Source organism: Diplotaxodon limnothrissa, linkage group LG3 (assembly GCF_057381915.1).
Source record: "Diplotaxodon limnothrissa isolate DT_005_m linkage group LG3, D_limnothrissa_male_GT1.1, whole genome shotgun sequence".
In the NCBI taxonomy this organism is placed as follows: Eukaryota; Metazoa; Chordata; class Actinopteri; order Cichliformes; family Cichlidae; genus Diplotaxodon; species Diplotaxodon limnothrissa.
Window position 1 is genome coordinate 58,115,895 of NC_140598.1, and position 27,899 is coordinate 58,143,793.

Below are 27,899 nucleotides of genomic sequence, written 5' to 3' on the forward strand. Positions count from 1 at the left end.
AGCGCTTTGGGGTCCTTAGGGACTAGAAAAGCGCTATATAAATACAGGCCATTTACCATTTACCATTGAACTGGATCCCTCAATTCCTGCCTTTCAGGCATATTCTAGTATGAATGATTGTAGTATTGTTCATATGTTAACTAAGAATCTATTAGCTTGTACCCGTGTCTGTGTGATGCACACAATCTTTATTTAGAATGGTTCCGTGTAAGTCGTCATCACTGCAGTATGCTGCTGCACAACATTCAAGTTTCTGTTAGATGTTATTCACAAACAGTGTTTCTTAACACGTCTGCTTGTTCTTGACTCGTGTAACTGTGGGATTTTAGATTTATGTATTCATATGTACACACTTCTACACACATTTCATATTACATCATTTATAATGTGTTTGCAGGCCACCACGTGCAATTCTTTCTTCCCTGGTTAAAGTTATCTATCTATGGATGCAGCTCGGTAACCAAGATTATAGTGTGACCAAGTAAGAGTCCACACACACCATATCAAGTAAATAAAGACAGTGACAGCTACGATGTTAAAATCCATCCATCTCTTACATGCTCTCTGTGGCAGGCTATATTAAGCTAACCTAAGTAAGCTAGTTCTGGTTACTCCCTTATTCACAAGGGACCATCACAGCAGGTGGCACCACATATTTGATTTGGCAGGTTTTTACACCAGATGCCCTTCCCAAGATCGTGTATCCCCTCCCTGGATTAAATTGTCTGTTAAGTGTATGTGTATACCACTGCACTACTGAGCCAGTGAAGCTGACTTAAGTGACATTTGAAATATCTTTCGGATTAAAATATACACAAGCACTCCCAATATAATTTGGGAGTGCTTCACTGGAAGCCAGTTTATAGATTAAAGGGTAAAACGAGGAGCTACGTGCTTTCACTCTCCAGCTCAGACAGCACTTTGATTATATGTTAAAAGGACAGAAACTTGTTTTGCACTAAACTGCCACCTGCAAAGCTGTGATGATGAGGCATCAAGGGTGGTACAGCAGAATCTTTTTCCCCTTTAGTCTTGTTCAAGAGTCCTGCTGTTCATACTCCTCGTGGTATTCATGCATCGCCAGCCACACAGAGCTTGTCTAGACTAAGCTGCTGACCCACAGAATGAGAGGGGAAAAGCTTCTCAAGAAAGTTTGTCAGAGCTCAACCAACTTCGTTTATAAGGAATCACTTCTAGTTTCTAAGTTTAATCTAGCAAGGCACACTTCTCCCAACCGCAAGGTTTACCTTCAACATTAGAGAGGCAGTGACACAAAGCAGTACAGCCAGAACAGGCTCCAGCGCAGCAGGGATTTCACACTGATCTTGCTCCGAAACATTTGCAATTAACATCCCCCTCTCCCCAACTGTTTCTGAAGCTATCAATATCCCAGTAAGAAGATTTAACTTCCCTCAAGAGCCGGGAAACGAGCTGGATTTGGCAAGTCAGGACGTGTGCGCACGTGAGGGTGAAGACAGAAAGTTTATGTACAGATTATCCTGTTATTTTAACGCAGACAGAGGAAGAAACATCTTATTACAAAAGCCATTTTATTAAGTTGAACAGATGACAGGAAATGTGACAGGAAATTATCTCCATGACAAGAGAACATTACATTTCACCTGCATCAAAATGCAGTATAAATTACATTTGATCATCATAACAAAGCAAAACAACAGCCAAGAATCCCAAGGTGGGATTTGTTATTTTGGGTGTTTTTTTTTTAAGAGGAATGTTGAAATTCACATGAAACAACATGCTTCAGGTGTAAATGACTAATGACTAAACTCCTGATAACCACTCATCATCTGTAGTCCTTTTTTCTTGTAGTGCTCTAGCCATGTTGGCTTAAAGAAAACAAAGTGGCCGTCGAAGGTCAATTCATCATTGATTTTAAAACCATTACGCATTCAATACACAGGAGCAAAAATAGAGTTCAGAACGATGAAAATAAAACAAATAAAATATACAGAAAACCTAAAAAGCGTCTTCATTTTGTACAGGCGGGCGAGGACGCGGCTCCTGCAGCGGCACATGCAAACCTTCTTAGTACTGAGTGTATTCCTTGGATGAGAGTTTTGCAATGATACGCTCCAACTGTCTCTTAGCTTCACACTGGGGGAAGTTACTCATCTCGTAGTACTGCGGGGCAATTTTCACCAGCCTAGAAAAGAAAGCAAGTAAACATTAGTCACAAAAATTGTCTTCGGTGTTTACTTGTGGGAGAGTGTCGTTCTTCCATATTCACACTCCGACTACTGGTGCGGGTTCGACAATTTGATCCTTAATTGGACGAGGTCACAGGGGGAGGAGGGAAACGTGCATACGAGGTTTGTTGCGGTTTTGCTGCTAGCGCAACGATGCTCATAAGTCGACGCTGGTATGACTGCAATCTTATTTTTATTAGATCCTTGTCATAATTGCTTTTGTCAGCCTTTTTATAACCATAAAAATCACAACATTTCAGTGGCTCCAGCTGGTCGCAAAGAACAAGATATCACAATTAGCTTTGGGAATGTGTGATAGGAGGCCTTTTTTTTAATCATTTGATAACATTTTTATGGAGCAAACAATTAGCTGATTGTGAAAATAATTGCTAGATTAACCGATAGTGGCTGTGTGCTGCAGTGACTCATAGCTGAAATGAAAACTTGAGAATTAAAAACATTTAAAGACTTTCACGTGTAGCAGGGTCATGTTTACGCACAACGTTAGTTCCTCATAACCATCAACGTGATTGCCTGTGCTGGTGAAGAGTCTTGGTAAACATTTAAAGTGCACCAATGTTACTGGCAGGAATTGTGATGTTTATGGCGGACACAATTTGCCTTTGAGAAGCAGGCCACAATTGGGATATGTTTGTGACCAGTAGTTTATCGTGCACCAGCACCACTCATTTGAGGCAGAAATGCACAAAGGTAGTGCAGGTTGATAAATTAAAGTGCCCCTTACTCAGAATGAAACTGCTGAAACTCACCACTCGGGTTTGATGTCTGTGCATGTGCGGATGTAATTCTTGGTGGTGAGCACAAACTCGTTGTAAAGCACCCACTCCGGTTTGTGGTCCAGCACGGTGGAGGGGTGCAGCTGTACGACTTGGTTGTCCTTCACGGTCAGGTAGTGGCCTGTGCGCTCCAGGTGAGCAATCTGTTCAAACCGCAGCAAGACGGAAAACCCCATGAAATCCAGAAAAAGTCAAAACAAGTACACACACACACACACATCTTTTACTGGTGTGTGTGTGTGCGTGTGTGTTAATCATGCAGTCCCATTACAATCTAAGAAGTAAATTATTAATGCTTTGATTAAAAAAAAAGTAGCAAGACATTTGAGGCTAATTCGTAGTGAGTGAGGTTTTTTTGTGTGTGCTGTGGTCGAGCTGCATTGGCGGCTGTGATTAACCAAGGCAATCAGTCTCAATAAAGGCCTTTCCAAACAAAGACATGATCTCAAACAGTGCGAACGCCTGAACACGAGCTGCAAATTTGTCTCTGAGATAAAGGTTAATGTTGACAAATATTTAAATATTAACGCCATAATTCAACTTGTCAGGTTGCTTGTTTCAGGTAGCCCTGAAAATGGCTTTTTGCAAAACTGCCATTTGTTTTCCTGAGCGAGAAACAAATTGATTTCATTTCTTGTTATGTGCTTAAAACAAGCAGCTCGCTGGTGCGTGTGCACGAGTGCGCGTGTGTTTGCTTGGGGTAGAAGAAGAAGAAGGAGAAGAAGAAGAAGAAGAAAAACAGGCAGCTCTCGGCTGCATTTGCAGTTTGTACAAATGTTTGGCACAAAAATACTTCAATGAGCATCAGATTAGCAGAGGAGCTGTATACAGACAGCGTTTGCTCAAATATGAAATGTCACAAAACAACAACAACAAATAAATAAATAAAGGAAAGCAAAATAATGACACTGGCAACACGATGAGAGACTAAACAGCACATCGAACCTTACAAAACTTAAGAAACAAAAAAGTCCCAGATTCACACTGACCTGCATGAAAAAGCCCGTGACCAGTGCTCGGCGGATGTTGATGTAGTAGTCTCTGCTGCTGAACTCAGTGCTCCTTCGCGGTAGGCTGAAGCGGTCCATGATCCTGGACAGCTGCTGCCGTACGTTATCTGCTGACATCAGCGAGCGGTAGTTGACAAAGTTGTCATAGCACCACTGAGTGGACTCGTGGTCTGTGTGGGAAGAGAGCAACTTAGGGTTAAGGAGCATTTAAAAAAGGAAAAAAATGAATCTAATCAGTGAAACGTGTGGGGAAACAGGCCGCTCACTCTGTTTAAAGGCATGGTAGACGTTGAGCAACGTTAGGTGGTCTCCGTCGATGTGGGCGAAGCGCATCTTGGCCTCGTCAGCCACCTTCTTGGCCTCCGTGGGTCGCACAAAGCACTGTGGGACTAAACAAGGTTGGTATAGGCCCCAACACAGCCGCCCATAGGGATAAGTTAAGCAAATCCCACAGAGAGGAACAAGGCCTCAGCTCAAGAGAGGCACAGAGCACTTCACAGGGCACACTGCATTGCCAAGTGATTACGGTGGAAAAAGGAAAGGAGGGTCCAAAGAGAAGGGAAGGAGGATGGGTTTCTCTGTCCTGATCTGCTACACTCTGGCTACAGCCAGTCAAAACAGTTCCTCCCACCCTACACCTGACAGTGATGTGGACTTCCCCCGGACTCTTTGTTCTGCCCTCTCCCCCTGCACGAACTCGCTCTGAATTGCTTAACGCCAAACCTGCTTGATTGTAGCTTTAATGGGTAAAAGCTGTGTTTATTGAGCCTCATGGTTGGTTGCTGTGGCGGCACCGCTCTCAGGTGTACTTTTGCTGCTTACTTTAATGAACTCAGCAAAAACCTGCCATCCTGAAACACCTGCTTTAAGTGCACACCACGTCCGAGCACCTAGTTAAATCCATTTCCCCGCTCTCAAAGACCCTCACGCTCCCTTCAAAGGCGTCAAGATTCATCTCAATGAGCAGCATTCTGCTTTGGCAAGCCCAAAGTGCAATTACTGCTGTAGCATGCTGGTGCTGCTCCAGCTACACCTATACATTTTGTACAGACATGTAGTTTTTTTTCCCCCCTCCCCTTCCTCGCAAATAACAGCTGACACCATTGACTTTATCAACTGCTTTTCCTGTACTGAAGTTCAGTAGGTACACATTACGCCAATACTAAGGAGACCTCAACTTCTGGACTGCTGATATTTTAATAACCGCACACAAAACCTGAAACCAGTCAGGGCTTTGGTATGCATCAAATAGACCCATTTAAATCCTTGTGTCACCACTACTAAACCAACAAGAAGGGTCAAAGAATGAATAAAGGGCTCTTAGAAGATAAAGAAGCTGCTCTGTAAATTTCCTTACAGCTCACTGGTCATTTGGGAGGAATGGCCAATGAGCACAGGAAATGGAAAGAGTAGCAGATCAGACCCAAGCAGCGGGGCCAGCCCTGAGTATTACCTGACAACATGGCAGTGATGGAGAGGATCTCATTGGAACAGTTGAATTCACAGCTGGCGATGACCATCTTGGCCAGCTGGGGGTCCAGGGGGAACTCTGCCATCATGGAGCCCAGCTCGGTCAGGTCACCGTCGTCGTTGAGCGCTGCCAGGTAGTTCAGCAACTCCAGGGCTCGCATCAGGGTCTCTGGAGCTGGAGGAGACAGAGCGGGAGAGATGGGCCATTAAAATGCTCCAAGCCCATGGGCAAAACACACACAGATGGCTGAAACAGACAATTTGCAGAACTGTCATTCTTTCATTGCAGCAACACTTGAGGAGGACAGTTTGGGACTCATTCACACACAATTATGTCAGAATTGATTAATACTGCCGTACTCCATGCTCACATTTAGAAGTGAGATAAGAGGTCAAGTTAACCGTTTAGCTAATTTAGCTAAATGTGCTAGTCGCAGCTTTGTGGGTTTCATATGACAGTGAGCTAAAACATCTGAGACACGGTTCCTGCCAAGAGAAGTCATTTGATCCTGGAGCTGCAACAGGAAGGAGGAGTGTGTGAAGGTTTCATTAATTTTATTAATGTACTGCTGCTATTTCACTGACTGCAAAAGTGTGGCGGCCACAGATTGTCTGATTTAATCAGACAATCTCATGGCAGCAACTTGATGCACTTAGGCACATAGAAACATACACTTGGTAAAGATGGACCACTGAACTTTAAATGAAACAACATAACAAGAGAAAAAAGGTGCAGAAGAGCATCTCTGAACACGCAAAACGCAAAGGAGATGGGCTGCAGCCACAGAAGTCTGGGCCCCACTCCTCTCAGCTAGGAAAGGAAACAGGCGCTACAGTACACAGGCTTATGAAAACTGAGCAACAGAAGATTGTCTGCTCTCATGAGCTTTAATTTCCGCTCCAACATTCAGATGGCAGGCTCAGAGTTTGGGATCGACAATGAAAGCACAGCTCCATCCTGCTTGAGCAATGTAAGATGATGAACACTGTAGGTATACTTCAAGCAGGATAACAAACCATGTCACAAAGCTAAAATCATACAAACAGGTTTCTTAAATACGACAGCCATGATTGGCCTCCACAGACACCTGATCGAAATCCACTAGAGCACCTTTGGGATGTTGGTGGAACAGGAGATTCACATTATGAATGCACAGCTGAAAAATCTGCAGCAACATTTTTTTATTTGTAAAAATAGTTGCTGGTAACATTAGTCTGAAATGATGCATTAACTAATGCAAATCTAGAATATAAAAACAAGTAAAATAAAATCCACTTGGCAATGGCCTGGCAGAAAGCGCCTAATCTGCAGATTCGATTATAGCAAACAATATTAATTAACATCCTATTTTGATTTGCACACCTAATAAATTAATCTACTTAATCAATGCCAACTGGACGAAAATATTCAGAGCAATTGAGGAGCAGTCTGACACGCTAGGGTTTCCTGTTTGTGTCTTCACGGTCAGATTAAATTTACAGCTGTTAATTTAAGTAGTACATAAAGAAAATCAATCACAATCAAGCTACTGCATTTCAAAACTTCACTCTTTAAATGTGGGGAAACAGCTGGGTCACGAGTTAAAATGTACTGACTAAAAGCGATTTCCTTATTCAAGGACTTACTAAGACCTGGAAAAGAGAAGCACAGTCCATGGAATCAGTCATAAATTAGATCAACCAGCACATTAAAAGAAGTTAAAAACCCAAAGAAAAGGAAGAAAAGGTAGCGTTTCCATCACCTGCTGCGCTCTGAAGTTTCACTATGTGACGGCCAGAATTACACCAGACGTAATCATGGCAGAGCTCATTTTTCATCCTCCGCTCAGGCAATCCTAAACAACTAATGCAATTACAGGGGAACTTTCTACTTAATGCTTCAACACAAAAGGCTTCCACTGTTTGGTTAAAAGATTTTTCCTCCAGATGCAATTATTGACCTTTGGCTCCCGAGAGCTGAAGCCTAATGACCAGTTGCATGTTAACTGAAAATTAGCTCAAGCGCGGGCTGCGGCGCTCGCTCTCTTTCGTTTCTCTCAAGTGCTTTCCCCCACCCCCAAAAAAAAAATTCAATTTCAAAAAGCAGGGAGGTGTTTTTTTATGATTAACAAATATTGATTTGGGGCATCAACGCTACTTTTTTCCCTTTCTATACACAAAGTGAGTGCCGGTCACATTACTTAGCAACAACAGTAGCTTGTGTGGGCCTGCACAAAAGGTGAAAATCTGATTTCCAAGTACCGCTAGCGTTAAGAACCCGAGTGGAAATTCAATCTATACCCAACGCGACTCATCAGAAAGTAAGTATTGACTGTCTCAACACACAAGAATCCGATATATTAACCAAGGGCCAAATCAATGAGGCGAAAGGCTAAAGGTACATTAAACCACATTGGCTTTGAAAGGTACTTCTTTGGAAATGTCACGAGGAAAATGAATCCCACCCAGCCAAGTCCTTGTGTAAATCGCTACGGATTTCTTTTTGGATTTTCCATTTGGTTGTCTGGCTCGCACTGTCGCTCCTGTGTTTAGCGAGCAGGAAGCGGGGTGGACAAAGGAAGAAATAACCTACGTACTTGAGCATTTCACGGTAAGGGGGGAGGATTAAGGTTCCAATTCACATTACAGACAAGCAAACACAAAAAACTACTTTGGGTTTGGAGGCTGATCATCACTGGGGAAAAGGCCTGGACTCAAATCCAATATGCGTGGAAATAATAAAAAATGTATGTCGACCTTGTATCCGAACAATAATTACAGTTGCCTCAGAAAGTTGCCAATTTGAAACGAACACCTTTAAGCCAAAAACATGATTAAAGGGGTTCAATGGCCAAAAAAACAAAGAAAAAAAACATTCTATCACGAGACTATTGTCTCACTGTATTTCCCGACTGCCCAGAGACACTACACTGACCTGTATTTTCTCCGAGGCAGGCCTCTGACACGGCATATCACAATTGATCCGCTGTAAATAGCCGTTATAAAACCCTCTCTGGGAACTCCTCAGACTTAAAGCAGACTTCATTTGTTGCACCCAACTAGCTGCAGCTTCCAGCCTGCTCAGGAGCTATTTAGGAGAAACCTTCTGCAGAGAGTGGCTCAAATCAATAAAAAGGTGATCCTCCCCCCTCTCTTTTGCCCGACTGTTCCCGGTTAGACTCGGCCGGTCCTCGTATGTTGATGTATACCCTTGCGTTTTTGCGAGAAACGTGGGAGTGGTGGTGGTGGAGGTCAGTCACGTTTCTCTGGAGGAATATAAAGGGAAGGCAATAGCCAAGGTGATAGCACTGCTATTGATGTAACCAATTTCATTCTCAAAATGGCGTTTGCCACAGTGGACGGGGAGAGATGGGTTTAATCTCAGAGGTGAGATGAAAACTATATTATGGTGAGAAAAAGGGTGGAGGGAAGAGGAGGTGGTTAAGGAGAGGGAAAGGAGGGGTGGTCTCCTCCAGAAGACGTGGGAACACACACACACACACACACACACACACACACACACACTCTCTCTCTCTCCTGGTGAATGCCATAACTTAGCACCTCGAGGGAGAAGAGGTCTGTGTTTTGGCACAGATCGAGCAGGATTCGGATATAATTCAAGCAACAGTGACAGGCGGTGCATAAACTAAGTGATCAGCCAGAATACTAACTGCACACATCAGTCATTTCTCAGTCTGAACAGCAATAATAGAAATTTAGAGCGGATTCCTCATAAAAACTGCAAGATACTAGTGTGTAGTCCATGTCTATCACAACACATATCCTCAGATCTCCAAACAATCACTATGTTTTATTTGATGTCTGCCAAGATCCCTTCTTTGCTTTGTTGTTTTTCCCAAGTGACGCTGCCAACCCAGATTTGATATCGTACATCAAAGCAACTGCAGCTCGACTAAATGTTGCTCGATTTCATAACAGTTTGTAAGTGTATTCATCCTGATTCAGAGAGCGCTAATCAAATTCAAGATCTCAATATTCTTTGATTCTTTGGTTAACTGACACCTGTGGTCGCTGTCAGCTGCAAAGTAATATAAATCTACATGAAATCGAACAATAAAGAAGAGCTATTGTGCTAAACCATGCAAACAGAAGGAGGTAGGCTTAAAGGGGAGCTGAAACTGCTTGTTTCAGACTGTGGATGGACATAGCCCACCGTGAGATAAACAAGGATCATTTCAAACTTTAATCATGCAAAGCTACTTAAGAAAAAAATAACATGGTGTTGGAATTGTTTTAAAAAGCAGAAGCATAAGTGATGTATCCGTTTGCGTTTAGGAATGGTTCCGATATTTGTTTTGGATCCAATATGAAGCCGATCATACCCGGAGGTTTTAGAGTAACATTTGTGTTACACTAACCTGGTGGGTCCATGAAGTCGAAATGCACCAGGTCATCAATGCCCAGTTTCTTGAGCTGCAGCACCACAGAGCCCAGATTAGACCTCAGGATTTCTGGATACGTGTTGTCCTGTGCCAGTAAAGAGGTACAAAAGAAGCCCGAGGAACAATTCAAAATGAATTCGTCAGGCCTGCTTATTATCTACTCATGCATCACTCATATGTCAACTTGAACAGAGACCGGGGGCATTCAAAGGGCTATTTAACTTGTTTAAAAAAATTCCCTTTGCCACTCGGCGTGATGTGAAAGAATTAGCTTGTTAAAGTGGAGAACTGGGCCCCCACGGGTCCATTTGTCACAAGGTGGCCGTGTCATTAACGGGGGTTATGAGGAAGGGTGGAAAAAAGGTGCGTTTTAGCACCGGGCTCCTGGAATGATAATTCGCTTGAACTGGGAATCGAGGAGTTCTAAGAGCAAATATTGCATAATAGAAAGCTTTTCCAGCTAGAAGGCTGCTCTGGGGGAATACAAAGTGCTTGTGGCACTGCAGAATGTGAGATATGAGAATCAATCATGTGTTTACAACTTGTACAATTTTAATGGTTTTCAAACTGCTTTGCTTCTTACCTGCATTTCTGTCTTGTAAGCTTTCTCTGTGTAAAGCCGGAAACACTTTCCCGGGCGTGTACGTCCGGCACGGCCTGCCCTCTGCTGGGCTGAGGCCTTGCTGATGGCTGTGACCAAAAGGGATTCCACTCGGATTCGTGGGTTATACACCTGAGAGGGAAACGAGGTCAATGAGTCATTTCATCTGAATAAAAACTAGGGTAGAGTAAAAAAAAAAAAAAAAAAAAAAAGCTAGTATTTTTTATTCATTTTTTTTAAACCCACCTACAATCTACTATATATACAAGCAGCAAACAAAAAGAAAACGTACAATACACACGCGCGCACAATCCACCTTGGAGCATATATAATCTCTTTTTGTGCCATGTGTATGACTTGGCTCTAGGCTGGTGAAATGTCAGAGGAATAAATAACAGGCTTTTCCATCTTTGCCGCTGTCAGGTGTGCACTGCTGTGTTTATCTGGGGATTCTCAGGCAACAGAAGCAGATGATCGCGGCAGATAAAGAGTGGTGGGAGAAGATGTGGGGTGGGGGTGGGGGGGGGGGGGGGATGGTGGCAGGGAGAAAAGGGAAGCTAACCTTTTGCTTGGCAAATCCGGGATCAATTACAAACACCACCCCATCGATGGTCAGGGACGTCTCGGCGATGTTTGTTGACACGACGACCTGTGAAAACGAGAAGACGCGAGTTAAGAAATGATCCGCCCGGGGACTTTGAAGGGACTGATGAGACCCGAGACTGGTCTGCTACAATTTGATACATAAAACTGCATGAAAATAGTTTGAGCAAACCATTAAGATGCATAAAAAACATAGCATAAATACAAAAACATCATTATACCTATCAGAAAGAAGTTCCTCTGGTAAGAAAGGTTCAGATAACCTCATACAAAGTGCTGAGAAATCAGTGATCCTTAAACATTAGAGAGAAAAACAAACGTGGATATCAGCGTCTGCTCTGATGTGAGCCAGCTCAACGAGTCTGCAGAGATCAATGTTTGCAGGCTGCCGAGCGAGCCCAACAAAGCGACACCACAACAGTTTCTGCAATCTAGTGCTATCAACAGATTTGTGCACAGTGCTGGCTTGGTGCTCGGTGTCTCATCGAATAAAAATTACTCGAGTTTTGTGTGCACGCGTGTGTGTGTGTGGCTGGAGTCTCTATCTCCGGCATGTCGCTGGGTTTGTTGGGATGTCAGCTTCCCTCTTTTGGAAAGCTTTTCAAACCCACAGAGCAGTCTTAATTTAATGGGTTCTGTTAGGTGGCCTGCTTTTTAAAACATGGTGTGCAACAGTGGTTAGCACTTTCATCAAAAACATCTTTTTCCTCCCCTCTAATTGAGGGCTGCTGCAAATCTCTCATGTGAACCGAAAACGCGTCTCTTGATATGTGCGACACCGCTGTCTGCAGACATGCCAACTTACCCCTCAACGCTGCAATGCCGGCTCCTTCAAAGCCACACTTGCAACACAACCAGAGGCAAATAACACTGAAAATATCTCACATTTAATTTAGTTCTAAATATTCTGGAAGACTGTGTCAATCAAAGTTTTGCTACACAATATATGTACACCAATCAGGCGTACCATTATAACCAACTGCCTAACATTGTGTTAGTCTCCCATCAAAGCCACACACGTGCCCATTATTCCTGCTTCAAACATCAACTTTGAGCACAAAATATTCACTTCCTCCCTGATATATCCCACCCACTAACAGGTGCCACGATGAAGAGATAATCAGGGTTATTCACTGCAGTCATAATGTTATCCCCGATCATTGCAAGAGCTGTAAGAAAATAGTAGTTACTTATATCGCTTAATAAAAAAAGCAACTGAATAAATCTGCAGAATTATTTTCATTCCAGGCATTCAGGAGTTATGAGCTGATGGATTAAAAATAGTTTAAGGAAGAGAAAAAACGGGAAAGGAAATAAGAATATAAGTGAAAATTAGCTGCTTGGTTTATGAGATGATGAATGATCCCAAACAGCAAAGATGTCAATGACAAATGACAGCTGAATCGAAGCAAATAAAAAAGATGTGCATTGAATGAGTCACATGAAACTATGGGTCTCTCACTGTCAGCATAAACACAAACAGAGGGAAAGTAGCAGGCAGGCAGATCTACAGCTACACTCACGCAAACCTTGACCGCTGCCAGGCTCAGTTCTGCTTATATAACGCTGGAAACTGACCGGACACAGAAACCTTTTTAACTCATCAAGGCGGTGGGGGCAGTGTCACAGCCCACTCTGCTGGCAGCTGCCAGTTTAAAATTTGAGGGTTTCTGGGGTGAAAAAAAATAAAATAAAGATGCCTCCACACTTAGCCCCCGCCTTCTGGCCAGCTCAACATTTACCAGGTCAGGAACAAGCTGCAGGCTGACCTGAGGAGCAATTTGGTGGTAGCTGTCCGCGCTTCTTGGTTAGTCTTCATAATAAAATGCCAAGCACAAAACCAAACAGGTCTCTGTGGTCTTTGCTGATACAGGTCCACAGAACCAATTTTGCACACTTGACACACTTCCTTTGTAGCTGTGCCTCTTCAGCTGTCTTCAAGCTGTGAGCCTTGGAGACTTTTAAATCCCACCTTTTAAGCGAGGATTTTACTTCAGCCACAGAATGCCTGACTATTTAGTTATTAATGCCAGAGAGGGCTTCTTTTTTCCCTCTTTCAGCCCTTGACCTCGAGTAATTCACCTGTCGAAACCACATTCCCCTTAGCATTCAAGCCCGCAAATAGAGAGATGGCAAATGCTGGTATGAAACTGATCACATGGCACTATCTGCCAAATGGCTGGCTTTTATACAAGGAGTTCCTGGCTATTTTAATTTCGATTTAAATGAAAGTACTAGAGGCTTTATAAATAACAGGCCAAACGGTTCAAAAGCTAAAAGTACAATCATGGCCTACTGCCACAGCAATAGGCTGCGAATCTGTGGTAGTAATATAAAACCACTGTCAAAGATTAAAATGTTTATTCCCAGTGTTTCTCACACACTTTGCAAACAACTTCCTGAAACTAAGTCTGCAAAAAAAATATCAAAGTTTCAGGTAATTTCGGAGGTTTGAAACAAAGAAGACAGAATGAAAAAGGCTTTTCATGTCATTACAATAGAGTATGCTCATATTAATAAAAATCCCCCTGACTCAAACCTTCAGACTGCTCTAAATGCTCAGTTTAAACTTGGGATGAGCCTCGCTCCAGACCAAGATGCTATTCTTCAAGAACCCAAAGCCACGACTAGACCTTAATTCATTACCGCTTCGATTTTACTCTGCACAACTTTGCTCATATTTGCCGTAAGATTACTTTGAATATGCGCCGCCTTTTCCTTTTCCTTCAAGGTAATCAATGTGTGTGCATTGTAATTTATCCCGCATGATGCTTCTCAGCCAATTAAAAGATTTATTCAGAGCGCGTGTGAAAAAGGAAAACTAAGTGAGGAGACACAAGCTGTAAGAGCAGTAAGTCCGGGAATCAGAGAGAAAATAGATTTTAGTTTACATGGAAAATGTAGTTGATGAAAAAAAAGAAGGGGAAACCTGAACTGCTTTTTTTTTTTTTTTTTTTATGAACACAAACCTTATTTTACTTGAAATAAGAAAAGAACATTTATTATTTTATTGTGAAAATGAATAATAAACATTACTGAAATAATGCTGAATTTAACTTCCTTTTACTTGACAGCCAACTGTTGACTGTATATTAATACTTTATGATATTGCAGAGCTTTGTGTGAGGAAATGTTCTCTAACTAGACCTCATTAAATTTTAATTGAACACCCCTGATCTACAGAAACAAGGGTATGGTCATCTCGTGGCACAGAATGGAGATGAAAACGCTCGTAAGAGGTCAACTGTAACAAGGCTGTTTACAGACAGCTGGAGTGAGAATGGCTCCGAACAAAACTGTTCACGTGAAGTCAAAGAAATGGAGGGTGTAGCATACGGCCAAGAAGTGTAGTGAAAAATATTCTGCATAGTTAACAAGACAATATAACCACATAATAAAGAGCGTAATAATAATACCCCATCCAGGTCAGTAATGGCTCATCCTTTCCTTGTGCTAACTACGTTGGGCATTTCTTGCATTTTATCACAGTGGAAAACAAACAAAGTGAAACATACTTGAGTCAATGCATGTAGTGGAAACGTCTTCTTAAAAGGTCTCTAAGCTACTGGAGACAGGTTTTATGTAAATGTAAAAGAAGGATACCTTTTCCTTTTAGGTATATATAAAAAAATACAATCCCAGGCTCTGAACTACAAAGCAAAGAATCACAAGGTACCTAAAAACGATCCCAACGACAGGTAATAGCTTGAAGGGCTGTTGGTGACCTAAAGTTTGAAAACAGCCACATGACTGGGAGACCAATTACCCGCAGCAGCAGTCTGGGATTAAAGTAGCCGGCCAAAAAAAGGGACGAGATCAGGCGATCGGACAGATATGTCAGCGGCCAACATCTCAGCGAGCAATGAAAGGCATGGAAAGCTTCAAAGTCCAGTTAAAAAAAAAAGAAAGCCTAGTGAAGGTTGCCACCCTCCTGCGTGTTGGGATGCAGTCAGTTGCTCTAGCAGATGCCTCACATGACACCCTCTCACATTTCATGATCATATGGGTGAGACCTCATCTTTCACATCCCCTGCTGAGGAACGCGTGCTTGTTGACAAATAAAGCCTTCCCCTGACCGAGGGAAGCAGAACGTGCAGAGTCGCTGCACCCACACTCAAAGCTCATTGAAACAGAATAGAAAAGTGACATTTGGAGGAAATATTTCAAACGTGACAATGCTAAAAAACAATCCTAACACTCATCATAGCACACTTATTAGAGACAATCTGTGAGATGCTGGAAAGCAAAGCGAGATTATGGTCTTTATTGGCAATTATTCAATTTCTGACTTGATTTTAAATGATAAAACTGCTCAGAATGGAAGATCAGTGGCTTTCCTGGAGAAATAGAGCAATGACGAGCTAGTGCTTTATGTTAATTGAGGGGTGCCTAATGCAGTCGTTAGCATGCATAGTGGCAGATGTGGCGAACCTTAATTCTTCTTCACTACTTTCTCTTGGGCTGGCTTAGATGACATCTCTGCATTTTTCACTTGATGAGTCGCTCAGTCAGTCACTGAGGAGAAGCACATTTACTTCAAGCGTGGCAACTTTAGATGCCACCTCCACCAATTCAACAGGCACGTGACAAATGGGGGGTGGGGGGGGGGGGGGACAAACTGCTGCTCTGAAGCTCAAAGTGCTCGCCGGCTCAACAGTGAGGACCAGCAAATTCACTTTATTTCATGTATGAACTGAACACATGGGTATCGTGAAGACATCGACGAAATTTATCCACCAAGAGAAGAGCAAGGTAACAACATCACTGTTATTTAAGTGGTGCAGTCCCAGTGGGGTGAGCTCTAGCACATCAGACAAATGTCCATATACAACCGCAACCAAACGGGGGCCACTGCCAGAGCAAAGTAATATTAAAAGGCTTCCCCTAAGCAACACTGGCCATACTTCACATCAACATCCCCTTGAACAGCAAAAGAAAATACTGGCAATGATATCTGAACTTGTGAAAAAGATCTTATCCAATACTGGGCCACTTAAGCCTCTGCAGCACACATGCAGCTCATTTAAACAGAAAGCCTGAAGAAATTTCAAGGCTCAGGACAGTAATTGGAGGAGGGATTTGTGCCCAAATGTATGATCTACACCACGAGGGGAGGACCTCTGTGTGGGCCTTGCTGGAAGTTAGGCTTGGGCAGTGCGCTGGTACATCAGGGTATTATACATCCCAACAGTATGATTTTCGATAGTGTTTAAAATAAATATCACAGCTTTTCCTCTTTCTGTTAAAATAACACAGATGTTTGGAAGTGAACAAAAACACAAAGCAAAAAGAAGGAAGTATGTGCTCGTGAAGAGCCAGTTGAAATTACAACTGTTTCCCTCCACAGACAGGTGGCTAAAGAGCGTAACTCTTTAAAATGCCAGTTTGACAACACCACTGGTGGATTGTGTCTATTCAGCCCACTTTGTCTGTGCCTGCAGCAGCAGAGTCACAGGACCGTTTGACAAGTATCTAAGGAAAGAGGCAGTTAGCTACTAATCTAATCTAACTCATCTAAACGTGACAAAACACTGCTGTTAAATGCTGCAGAGCTAGCACTAGCAGCTTTCTTTCTACAAGTCATAGTGTCTACAGTATTAACCTGCACTGGACGTGGCTATGCAGTGCTCCAGCTGTATATAGTAACCACTGTTACATAGTATGGCATTCACGTATTATATTCCCCAAAGTCCTGTGCCTCCATAAGAAACAAAACAATATAGATGAAGAATTTAAAGGACTTTTTTTCTAATTTCTTGTTGATTTTAAAACATTTATAAAGTACTGGAATCAGTGTATACAACATAGTCACAGGAAGAAAAAATAATAACCGGGCCACCAGTTATGCATTTCCATTTTTCTTTTTCAGAACTGCTACAAATAAGTGTTTTACACACTCCTCTATAAATCATCTACAGCAGTTTAATTTAGGATCATTTTTTAAATGAGACACATTGAATAAATTGCTTATATGTGGTCGTTTTTCCTGAAGGAAACGTATATCACACCTGGTTAGTTCGAGGATTGTTGGAAAGTTAAAAATCTGTCCTTTTTGTAACGAAAACATGTATCTGCAATTTCTTAGGTTTCTCTTTTTTGTAAGGAAACATGTCATGTAATAAACTGCTCTTCGCCGGAGTGTAATGGCAGTTTTTTTCTTGGTTTTATTCATTATTAAACATAAATACCATCATATGCCATAAACCCTGGCAAAATGTCAGTAAGTTAGGGAAAAAAAAAGATACCACACAAGCCTATAAGAAATACAAACTTGATGGCCGACCTGCTTAATGTGACATATTTAACTTTGACAGCCCATAAATATTTTCGCTGCTCATATGTCAGCCTGATCTGCCTCAATTAGAGGGGTTGTAGCAATGAGTCATTCATCAACACCGTCCCCTATCAGATGTTGGGATGAGTGTTTACTCATTTGCTGGCAGCTATGAGATTCGGATATTCTGTCAGATCCCTAGCCAACAGTGTGACGGTGCAGGTGGTGCTGCTGCTGCTGCTGTGGTTATGAGCCCCTGTGAATAGAAACTGTCACACAAAAGAGAGGAACTCTTTCGTGTCTGTATCAATAGAAGGATCATCCACTCCTCTGCGATCAAGTGACTGAAGGAAGATTGTACGATGTACGGCAAGAAGAGTCCTGTTTTCGGTCATCCCATATAAAGTGCATCTTTTACACGGTTTTATAAAGCAGAGGTCTGAGGCATGGTTTTTTTTCCCCCCAGTACCAGCAGGCTCTGTGTAAATGTAGAGGAAAGATAAAAACGACTGAGAATGCAGTACTTTCCTCAGGCTCGGAGGGCATGAGTAATACCCCAGTTATAATTTAGAGCAGAGAATTGCATGCTGACAAAAGCAGCATATGTTGTGTGAGTCAGTTCTGTGCTAAAGCTGAGAAAGGGAAAAAAGTTTCAGTCCCTTCCTTCCTTCCAGCTCTCTCACTTTACCCACCTTATTCCCCATCTGGCCTTTCTACACCAACCACACTCAATTTCTCTTCACTTAGCCTCCACCCCTCCCGCCCATCTCCCCGTTTCTACCTCCCCCTCTGTGTGTTTTTATAGCAACAGGGCAGCTATACCTTTCTTCCGATGGCGCCATTTGGTTTATTGGGCGGGGGTGGCTCAAAGATCCTCTGCTGCTGCTGTGGAGGCAGCGTCGAGTACAGCGGGATGATTTTGATATCTCCGACTTCGGGCCCCAGGTCGTCAACCTCCCTCTTAATTCGCTTGCAGGCTTCGTCGATTTCCTGAAAGATTGGGAGCACGACAATTAATCCAGGTGCTGCTTGTGTATGCAAACGCCAAAAGAAATAAATAAATTGAGCCGGATGCGAACAACACCTGGATAAACAATGGCGGTGAATCCGGATGACAGAGGGAAGGCAAGAGGAGGAGGAGGAGGAGGCAGCGGCGGCCGGGGGAAAGCGTGATTCCCTGCTACAGTACATTTGTTCTAACTATCGCTCCATCTCACGGAGGAAATTAAACCTGGACTGCAGTATGCTTTGCTGAGCTCCCTGTGGCTCTGTTGTCAAATGCAGCAATCATGGAAAACATGGACGCGCATGCTCTGAAGGCACACGCACAGAGCCAGACAGACTCAAACAGGGTTCATTATTCCACAGTGCAGTATTGTAGAGGGGGAATGTGATATGAGACTGCAGCGCTGATGCATAACCAGCGGCAAATCATGGCAGATCAGTTTAGTGAAGCTGAACGTTCCAGAGCCGGTGGGCTGGCAGACAGACAGCAGGCCTGAGTTGCACTAGGAATGAGGAAAGCACCATAGTGAACACTGGGTTAGGGCCTGTTCTCCAAAGAATATGACAACATCATTTTAAATCTACTAAATATGCTTAAATATTCCAGAGCCCTGGAATATGATTATCACTATCACTCTTCCCACAGATATACTTTCATGTCTTTAACATCTCTGAAAGTTTTAAGAAGTTTCTTGCATGGCCCCAAAGAACATTTCTGAATAGCTCCCACCGTTGAGAACCATTCTCTTACTTCCTTTAACACCAATCGTTTAATCTCATGAAGCCGCAGTATTATTAGTGCTACGGGTGTCACTTTACTGCTGATGCTGTTGCACCACCTGCAGGCCCGTGGGAGCAATGCAGCAGCGGAGGCACTGACGAGCATGCCCTTTGATTCCAAACTTATTCTAGTGGCGCTCACAGAGATAAAAATGGGCCACATCAGAGGTCTCTACACACCCTTTTCATCCCCAAGTCCGTAAATAAAATATGCATTCTGAACTTCTCGGGGATTTTTCATCCTCCTTTAAAACATACTGTGCTTTTGTTGAGTTTAAGCGTGACTAAAACTGACTTCATTTGGCCCCGCCGTGTGAAGCCACACTCGCCTTGATATGAGAAAAGACCACTGTGAAGCCCCTCCCTCCCTGTTTTTCTTCTGGACTGCGAATGTGTTACTAGCTCTGTTTGTCCCCTTGTTCATCGCATTAAGTCAAACCCCGCTGATGGCCATGTGCTTCTTAATCAACACAGTGACAAGTGGAAAACGGTAAATCTGAATGGATTGGTAAAATTAGCCTCAGTATTAATAGCCTATCAAGCCTCTGGAAGCAGCAGCTGCCATGGAGGGGAAAAAAAGTGGACCTCTTTGCCAAAATGCTGGAAGCAAGCTGGCTGTCTAGTCCCTTAGGGACATGGAGACAAAGTATGTGTGTTCGTGTCCCCCTGCGTGTGTCTGTACACACACAGGGGCACTTGGCCAGTGTCGGGAACCTGTCCACCAGCTCTCCCTGTGACCCCAGAAGCAACAATCTAATAACCGACACATTTAGGAACTCCTCTTGACTAGCAAACAACCCCCGCCGCCAATCATGTTTTGATGTTAGCTGCTGAGGGGGAAGCTTAAATATTAGGACTTATCTTTGCTCGACAGCTGTGATAAGTTTCGACTTTCTTGTTTGGAGTTGGTGCTTCAGTTCTATTTGTTTATGGAAGCTAAATATCTCAGAGAAGAAAAATAAACTGCGGAAGAGAGAGGATGGGAGTTGTGTGCATTTCCTCTCCGTCTGTTATAAATTAAACAGTCAGATAAAAAGAGTCTATGGCTTTGCTGTGGATCTGCCTCCCAATCATTAGTCTACATCAAAGTTGCTGGGAGACTGAAGAGGTTAAGAAGCGCTTGAGGGGCGTGCTGCTGCACCCTTTGAACAACCATCTCTGCCAGACCTAACACACATTAACTTCTTTAACCCAATTAGGGGAGGGTGATAATGAACTCACCATGGGAGTGCGGTCAGTAATACCTTAGCTTGACACAGCGTGTGGGTGTGTGGGGGGCTGGACTTTAAATCAACAAATTACATCTAAACTTAAAAAACAAAGGAGAAAAAAAAAAAAAAAAGCACTGCCTCTCAATATCCCAGACCTTTCTTCTCATTCATCGGAGCAGCTGGGATGCCACTAAATCTAAAAATCAATTAGCGCTCCTCAAAGGAGACCACTTCAAACACCATGCCACCCCAATGACTTTATCCTGTTTGTAACAAGCTGCATATTGATCCTGCTTTGACAAATGAAACCGACGTAGGTGTACTACAACAGCCAAGTAGGTGTCGACTGACAAATAATTACTGCTAATAAACACCTCACTGTCCCATGGAAATGAGAAACCCACAACAACCAAACTAGTACGTTGCAGGAAAGATGGGGACGCGTCATTGTAAACTTACATCCTCCTTTACATCCACCACTAATCACATGATCTCAGCACCATTTTGTCAAAATGCTGAGAGGATATTCACACCAGCACGGCCGCTGCTGGATCTGTCAGGCTTCTCCTGTCTAGTGATCAGGAGATTGAAACATTTGTTGCTGCTTTTCTGTGTGTGTGTGTCTGCGTGTGTGTGTGTGTTCACCCAGCTGTGACCAAATTCATCACTTTGGGCATGGACCCTGCCCTCCATTACACATCAGTGGACAACATTTGCAGGGAGGGGAAAAAAAAAATAATAAATGACTTAATTTTTGAGATTTGTGGAAAGGGCAGAATCTGGGTCACTTCTCGCTTTTCTTTTTTTTGGTTTTATTTTTTCCTCCTCCCTCCAGCCGCTGTACAAATCCTGGAGGTTTCCAAAAACGCATCTATCAATCTGAGAATTATTAATTTCCTGTGCAGAGAGTACGCGCCTGTGTGTGCGTGTGAGTGCGCTCCAAACTGTTTATGCGAGCGACTGATCTATGTAATTAGATTAATATGATTAATTAATATGCAGATGCTTAACTTAAAGATGAAATTGATTTAATGGTTTCAATTTCTATGAAGCACAGATAGCACACAGTCACGAGTTCCAGCTGCTTAAACCTTTTATTTCATAGCAGATTAACCATATTTGTGTTTAGGACTGTTAGTCTGAAAATTAAATGAATAAATAAATAAACTGGGATTGGCCATATGACATAAAATTATAAATTAATAAACTCAGTTCTACTGTTTAGAACATGACACCAGTAACATCTGGAGAATCTGCAAGGCAGTTTACCTCTTGTCCAGTGAGGAAGAGCAAAGCGTCCCCCTCATCCTCCTCACACATGTGGATCTGCATCACGGTGCGGATGGCCGCCTCCAGATAGTCCCGCTCTGGCTCCGGTGTGTAGAAAATCTCCACGGGGTGCGTGCGTCCCGGGATGGTTAGCAGTGGGCAGTTGTCAAAGTACACCTGGAACTTACCGGCGTCGAGTGTGGCGCTCATGACGATGACCTGAACCGAGAAGGACACGGGAAATCGAGAGAGCGACGTGTTAACGCGTCTGTGAGGCTCAACGTGCTCGTGAAAGCAGTTAAAGAAAACGTAAAGACAGCAGAGTGTACATCACCATGGCAGCGAGCACTCGAATGAGGAATCATTTAACATTTTAAATAGCTTGATGATGATTGGAGGATGAGGACATATATTAAGTAGACACACGTGTGAGCAATTAAAGGATAGATGAGGACGGGATGGATAACGCTGTGAATTTAGGTTGAAGCACAAACTCAAGATGGCGTCTATAATGTGGTACTTGGCATTACAATCCAAGTCAGTGACCTACACAGAGCTATGACAGTCCTTGTTCCTGATGTTGGATACACAATGTTCTCTCCAGATCCATTAGATAGAGTGCATTAGGATTCTGATGGGAAACGCGTCTCCCATTTTCAATCTCAAACATTTTCAGGGGCCAGCGTCTCTGCATTTCGCTTTACGCTCTGCGAGACATCATAATTGCTCTTAATCAAGGCAAATTAAACTTTCAAATTCGGTAGGCGATAGGGATGAAGGAGATAGAGGGGTGTGGGTGGATGATCATTCCCAATAACCTAGACCTCATTTAACAGTCTGCGAACAACAATCTAACCTTTGATTCCACGCTGACAAACAACCAGTCATTATCCATCTGCTTTATGAGAATTATGCCTGGCACGCTCTACCCTATAAAACTCCTGCCTGCTTCTGTGCTCCCATCCACACCGACACGTTTGCTGTTCTGCTACTGGTTAGCTGGTGTAAAAACAGCCCTACGTCTCTGAGAGGCAATCTCCACCGTTGCTGCAGTGCAGAACACATTTCTGCATTTCTGAAGCTAACAGGATTGTTTCCTCCCCCCGTTCCCTCAGCAGATACACAGCTGTCAGGCATGAGGACACTGTCAACAAATGTGACAAAAGAGACGAGTGACAGAAGAGGGACATAAACACCGGCTGCGAGCGAATGTATCCTTAGGGCAAGTATTATGTACGTCTCCAGCAGCGTTTTAGAAACCGTAAGAGGAACACATTTTTGCAAATAATGCAAAACAACGATTGACAGATAAAACCAGAACATGTGGAAGCTCGCTCCTTAAAATCAATGTATCAGCTGCCCAAAAGCACTGCAGTAACTAATGATGAAATTAAGGCAATAGGAACAAAAACATTGAGTGAACTGAGTGTATTTCTGAAAGCTGTTTTTTTACCTTTAGGTCAGGCCTCTGGCGGACCACCTCCTTGAGGACCCCCATGAGGATGTCTGTAGCTAATGTGCGTTCGTGGGCCTCGTCCAGAATGATGACACCATAGCGCTCCAGCAGGGGATCGTTCATGGCCTCCCGCAGCAGCATTCCATCTGTCATGTACCTGGGAGAACAGCATCCATGCAGTAAACACGGTTTGTGAAGCCTGATCATATATTCACCCTCTATCATTACGTAAAACCGCATTATCTGAATAAAACCTGCTTCAAATAGAAGCAAGTGGGGATCCCAAAGGGACATCCTCCCCTTTGAAAGTGCTCTGGGCAGAACTGTGTTAATACATTATACCTGACTACTTTATTACAGCTTATTTATTTACTCGGGCTACTGAATGAAACTGCAACCAGCAAACTGCTATTGTTATTCTTGCCAGTTTTCTGCAATTATCAGTTTCAATACAGCTGTAGGCTTTAATTTGAAAAACATCCTTCTTACTTGAGGACGGTCTTGGCAGAGCTGCAGTCCTCAAACCTGATGGAGTAGCCCACCTCCTGGCCCAGCATGACATCCATCTCATCTGCAACCCTCTGGGCAACGCTCATGGCCGCTACCCTCCTGGGCTGGGTGCAGGCTACGGCTCTCTTTGGTCCCGGCAATGACCGGACCATGTCTACGCACCACTGGGGGATCTGGAACACAGCGGACAAGTCGGCTTTTGTTTGAACCAAAGAGTGTTTATAGATGTGCGAGAAACAAGAGCAGGACTGCAGGTCAGATAAAAGCAGGGCGCTGGATGTGAAGGTCAAATGCAGATGTCTGATTAAAACCACAGAGAGCAATACTGCGTTCATTAATACAACCTGCTGGGTCCTGCAAAGCCTTTACTGATTAAAGTCAAAACATTTACTGCAGCTATGCTGCTAAAAACAAAAGGAGCTACATAAGATATTTTTTAGAGTCATCCATTCTCTCCCAGTTCACTGTCTTCTTCAGCAGGAACTGACTTGCTATCCGCAACATCAAGCTTGCCGAGGCTGCAAAGCAGAACAAGGACCGCTGTCGCACAAGTATAAGATGCTGGAGTTCATGTGCAGGACAAGAAACTCACTTAAGACGCAGCAGAATCATTCAATAGTCACAGAGTACATTGCAAATAAAAGATCTGCAGTGAGCTATAGTGTTACAGCAGCTAGTACTGCAGCCTCACAGCAAGAGGGTTCCTTCAAACGGCAGCCAAGGCCTTTCTGTGTGGGTTCTCTGGGTACTCCAGCTTCCTCCCACAGTTCAAAGGTATGCATGTTAGCTTCAACTGTTGGATTTGTGACAGACTGGCAACCGGTTCAGGATGCATCTTGCCTTCTGCCTTATGACAGTTGTGATGGCCTCCACTTCCTCTGCAACCTTGAGCTGGACAATCATGTCCACACATACCCACTAACAATGATTTAATTGAATGATTTATCACTATTAAAGTGATAAGATGACAATCATTTAGCGCACATTAAAAACAACTTTTACTTTGGTGGTCCTTTACTATGGTTGCATCTATATGAGACCGCTTTTCTGCTAGGTTTTAAAATTCACAGTGACTGTGAGGAACACATATTTTATACCATTGCCAAAGCAGAAAGCACTGACAAGATTACACGTTTTCATTTTAACAAGTGTTTGGAAGATACTTTATATTCACCTCAGGAGGAGGCCACAGCTCAGCCAGTGATTTACTCTAATTTTCTCTCATGTTAGTATAAAAAACAGACAACCCAGCTCTTTCAAGAACTTAAAATAAACTTAACAACCGCAAACTGGGAATCAGCTCAGCAACGGAACTGTTTAAAATGCATCATCTGTTCATTCCACCCTGTTTTTAAAGATATAATTATACCAATTTTAGTCGCAGAATTTCTAGCTTTCATTTAATGTGACACAGTTTCATCAAAAGATTAAAAAATATATATATATATTGGAGGAGGCTAATGGAAAATTATAGAAATAAAACTGCTGCATATTTTGCTTTTCTACCTGTGTAGTCTTTCCAGAGCCTGTCTCTCCCACCAGCACAAAAGACTGGTTCCGCATCAGGATCTCAGTGAAGCGCTCTCTGTACTCCCACACGGGAAGCTGCAGCCGCTTGTTGAGGATCTCATAGTAGCGTGGCGTGTGGGGCAGGTTAGTGAAGGGGTTGATCTGCTGCTGTATACCGGGTTGCTTAAGGAAGCCGGCGATGCCTGCAGCTGGGTTCGTAGGCACCCCGGACGGCTTCACATCTCTGTCCTTGTCACGGTCTCGATCGCGGTCCCGCGACCTCTCGTCACGGTCTCTGTCACGCCTGTGAGGGCGAGATGCATGAGTTTAAGATTTCATGAAGCACTGCCACACGAACCAACAGATTTTTTTGCGACACAACAACACATCATTAAACAAAGATACGCACATAATTAGACACAAGAGGCCCAACTCGGGACAAACATTGCTCAAATGTTAGGCCACGTCAAGAGCTTTTCTTTAAAAAAAAAAAAAATCCCATGAAAAGGTTACTGCACATTCTTATTCACGGTGGCTTACCCACTGCAAAAAGCAATCTAATCAAGTGTAGCATGCAAAGGTCACAGATAAACTAATCATCCACGGTATTTTTGCTTCTTTTGCAAAAGGATATATTAAATGCCTTAAGATCACACGAGAACCATAAACACTGTCGCATCAGCTGCAAAAAGCTTTGAGGTGTCATAACTAGACATTATTAGACAGTGATGCTGGGTACACACACAGGCCAGATGCATCAGATGCTGTGCTTATATAACACGTGACACATTAGTACCTCTGATACACAAGGTGGTGCCCAGTATGGCAGGGCAGCCTTAAACGCTCAGCTGCGAATTTAATCAAATATGTAATACAAATGCAACTAAATTTTAACTACTAAAAACTTCTCAGCTCTACACAACTCTAGAGATTCACTGACAACGAGGCCAAACATGACTGTCAGAAGAGGGGGTGGCAAGACTTTTTGTGTGTGCTAGTAAGCATCTCTTAGCATTCACGTCCTTGACTGTGGGAGTGCTGCAATATACACGCATAGCTCCTTCATGTTCATTTACACTTATTTACGTTAGTAATGGCACTGAACTTCTTATAGGTCACATAACGGGTTGTTTTATCTCAACGCCTCCTGCCGTGTGTTTGTTTTATTTCTCTGTCGCCTAAGGTCAAACGCGATGGGAGATGCACAGCAATGACCCTGAGGCTGAATCTGCAAGAGTCCTCCTCAACTTGCTCCAGGCCCGGCAGGTGCCTATCCACACTGCGGACCCTTGCAGACAAGGTACCAAAGCAGCCCGGGGTATGACAGCGACTGTCAGGGGTCTTCTTTTGTACGCTGACCCAGCCAGCATGGTGTCCCGTGTACAACTCATAAGAAACTTTCCTTGTGCGATTTTTACTAAGCGCTGCACGCCATACCAGCCGAGAACTCAACATCACCTGCTGAGTTTGTGTGACGAAAATTTTGACCTTAGCACTAAAGAAACACTTAGCACCGGTTAGCATGGGACGTTAGCCACGTGCAGAAAGGACCAGGCCGATGGCTGAACGACTGTGTGCTAAGTGCTTTGGTGGAGAACCATTGCTAAATTTCACCTCCATATGTGACCCCATCAGTAGAATAACTGAACACTTTGTTACCTGCTGGAGTTAAATTGTTAGCTGACCGTGTTTAGCATACGTGCTAGCATAGCTAGTTAGCGTCAGAGCAACAACAATCAGGCTGCAGAGGTTTAAAAACGGCTTAACGCTAAAATATGAGGACTACCGTCACATACCCATCGGAGGACCTCTTTTTACTCGACGAATGATCGTCACCCAGATCTAAACGATGTCGCTTAGACATCTCCCACTGGTATCAGTCCAAACAGCGGCTAATTATTCCATTCAGATTCTGCCCAAACCGTTACACACCGGCAAAATGGCGACCGGAAGCTCTTACCTCATCATCATTATCCTTGACAAAAATGACTCGAAAGCCGCGATTTTACTGTGAGACCCGCTAAGCACGCTGTAAAAAGAAAAAACCCAAACAAAATCGTCCCGACTTTACTGACTCGTGCGCATAATGCGGTCCATGAAGGTTATCGCGGTGCCCGCAGATACAGTGCAGCGGGTTTGGGATGTGGGGGAGGATGCAGGAGGTCCGCTGCTTCTCTCGAGGAGAGTCGGGATGATGTGCCCGCCAAACAACATCATACGCACACATACAGACACGGGCACTACTTCAGGCTCGCCCCCTTCAGTTCAGAGCTTTGTGTCAACAAAAGATCAAATCATCTGGAAATATTTTTAATGTGCATACATTTAAAAAATCTATATGAACACATCAGAATGCAAACATTTGTTCTGGGGAGTAAAACTGGTGGGGACCCTTAAAGCCTCTGCGGGGACTCAAGGCTGTATTTTAACCTTTAAATTTACATATTTGTATCTACTTAATATTTTTCACATAACCAGAGCAGAGCTGCCGGTTCACATGCCACTGCAAAGTTGCTTTTCTACGTGCCTAATAAACTTCAAAAGCCTCTGTTTGTGCATGTTCATATATTCTGTTATTTTCAGTTAACTTAAGGCAAACACTGACTTCACAAATAACAAATAACACATGCAAAACAATTTGCAGTTTGATTTAAGTAATGAGCTTATATCCATCGGTTAATTTCAATTTTATTTATATAGCGCCAAATCACAACAACAGTCACCTCAAGCCACTTTTTATTGTAAGTTAAAGACAATAAAAACAAAGTAAACAAGCACTTGGCGGCAGCGGGAAGGAAAAACTCCCTTTTAACAG

General features: G+C 43.3%; 1 protein-coding gene across 1 annotated transcript; it reads right to left on the minus strand.

Annotated features, from left to right (window-relative positions):
• Nucleotides 1-1,722: 1,722 nt before the first annotated feature.
• dhx15 (DEAH (Asp-Glu-Ala-His) box helicase 15) lies at nt 1,723-27,000 on the minus strand. The gene is made up of 14 exons (XM_085349643.1): nt 26,881-27,000; nt 25,082-25,388; nt 23,555-23,748; nt 23,063-23,222; nt 21,610-21,828; nt 18,167-18,334; nt 11,030-11,116; nt 10,450-10,599; nt 9,843-9,951; nt 5,468-5,659; nt 4,281-4,403; nt 3,994-4,184; nt 2,978-3,147; nt 1,723-2,164 (listed from the first exon to the last, which is right to left on the minus strand). The coding sequence occupies exons 1-14, from the start codon at nt 26,946-26,948 to the stop codon at nt 2,047-2,049; spliced, it is 2,256 nt and encodes a 751-aa protein (XP_085205769.1). The 5' UTR covers nt 26,949-27,000; the 3' UTR covers nt 1,723-2,046.
• Nucleotides 27,001-27,899: the final 899 nt, after the last annotated feature.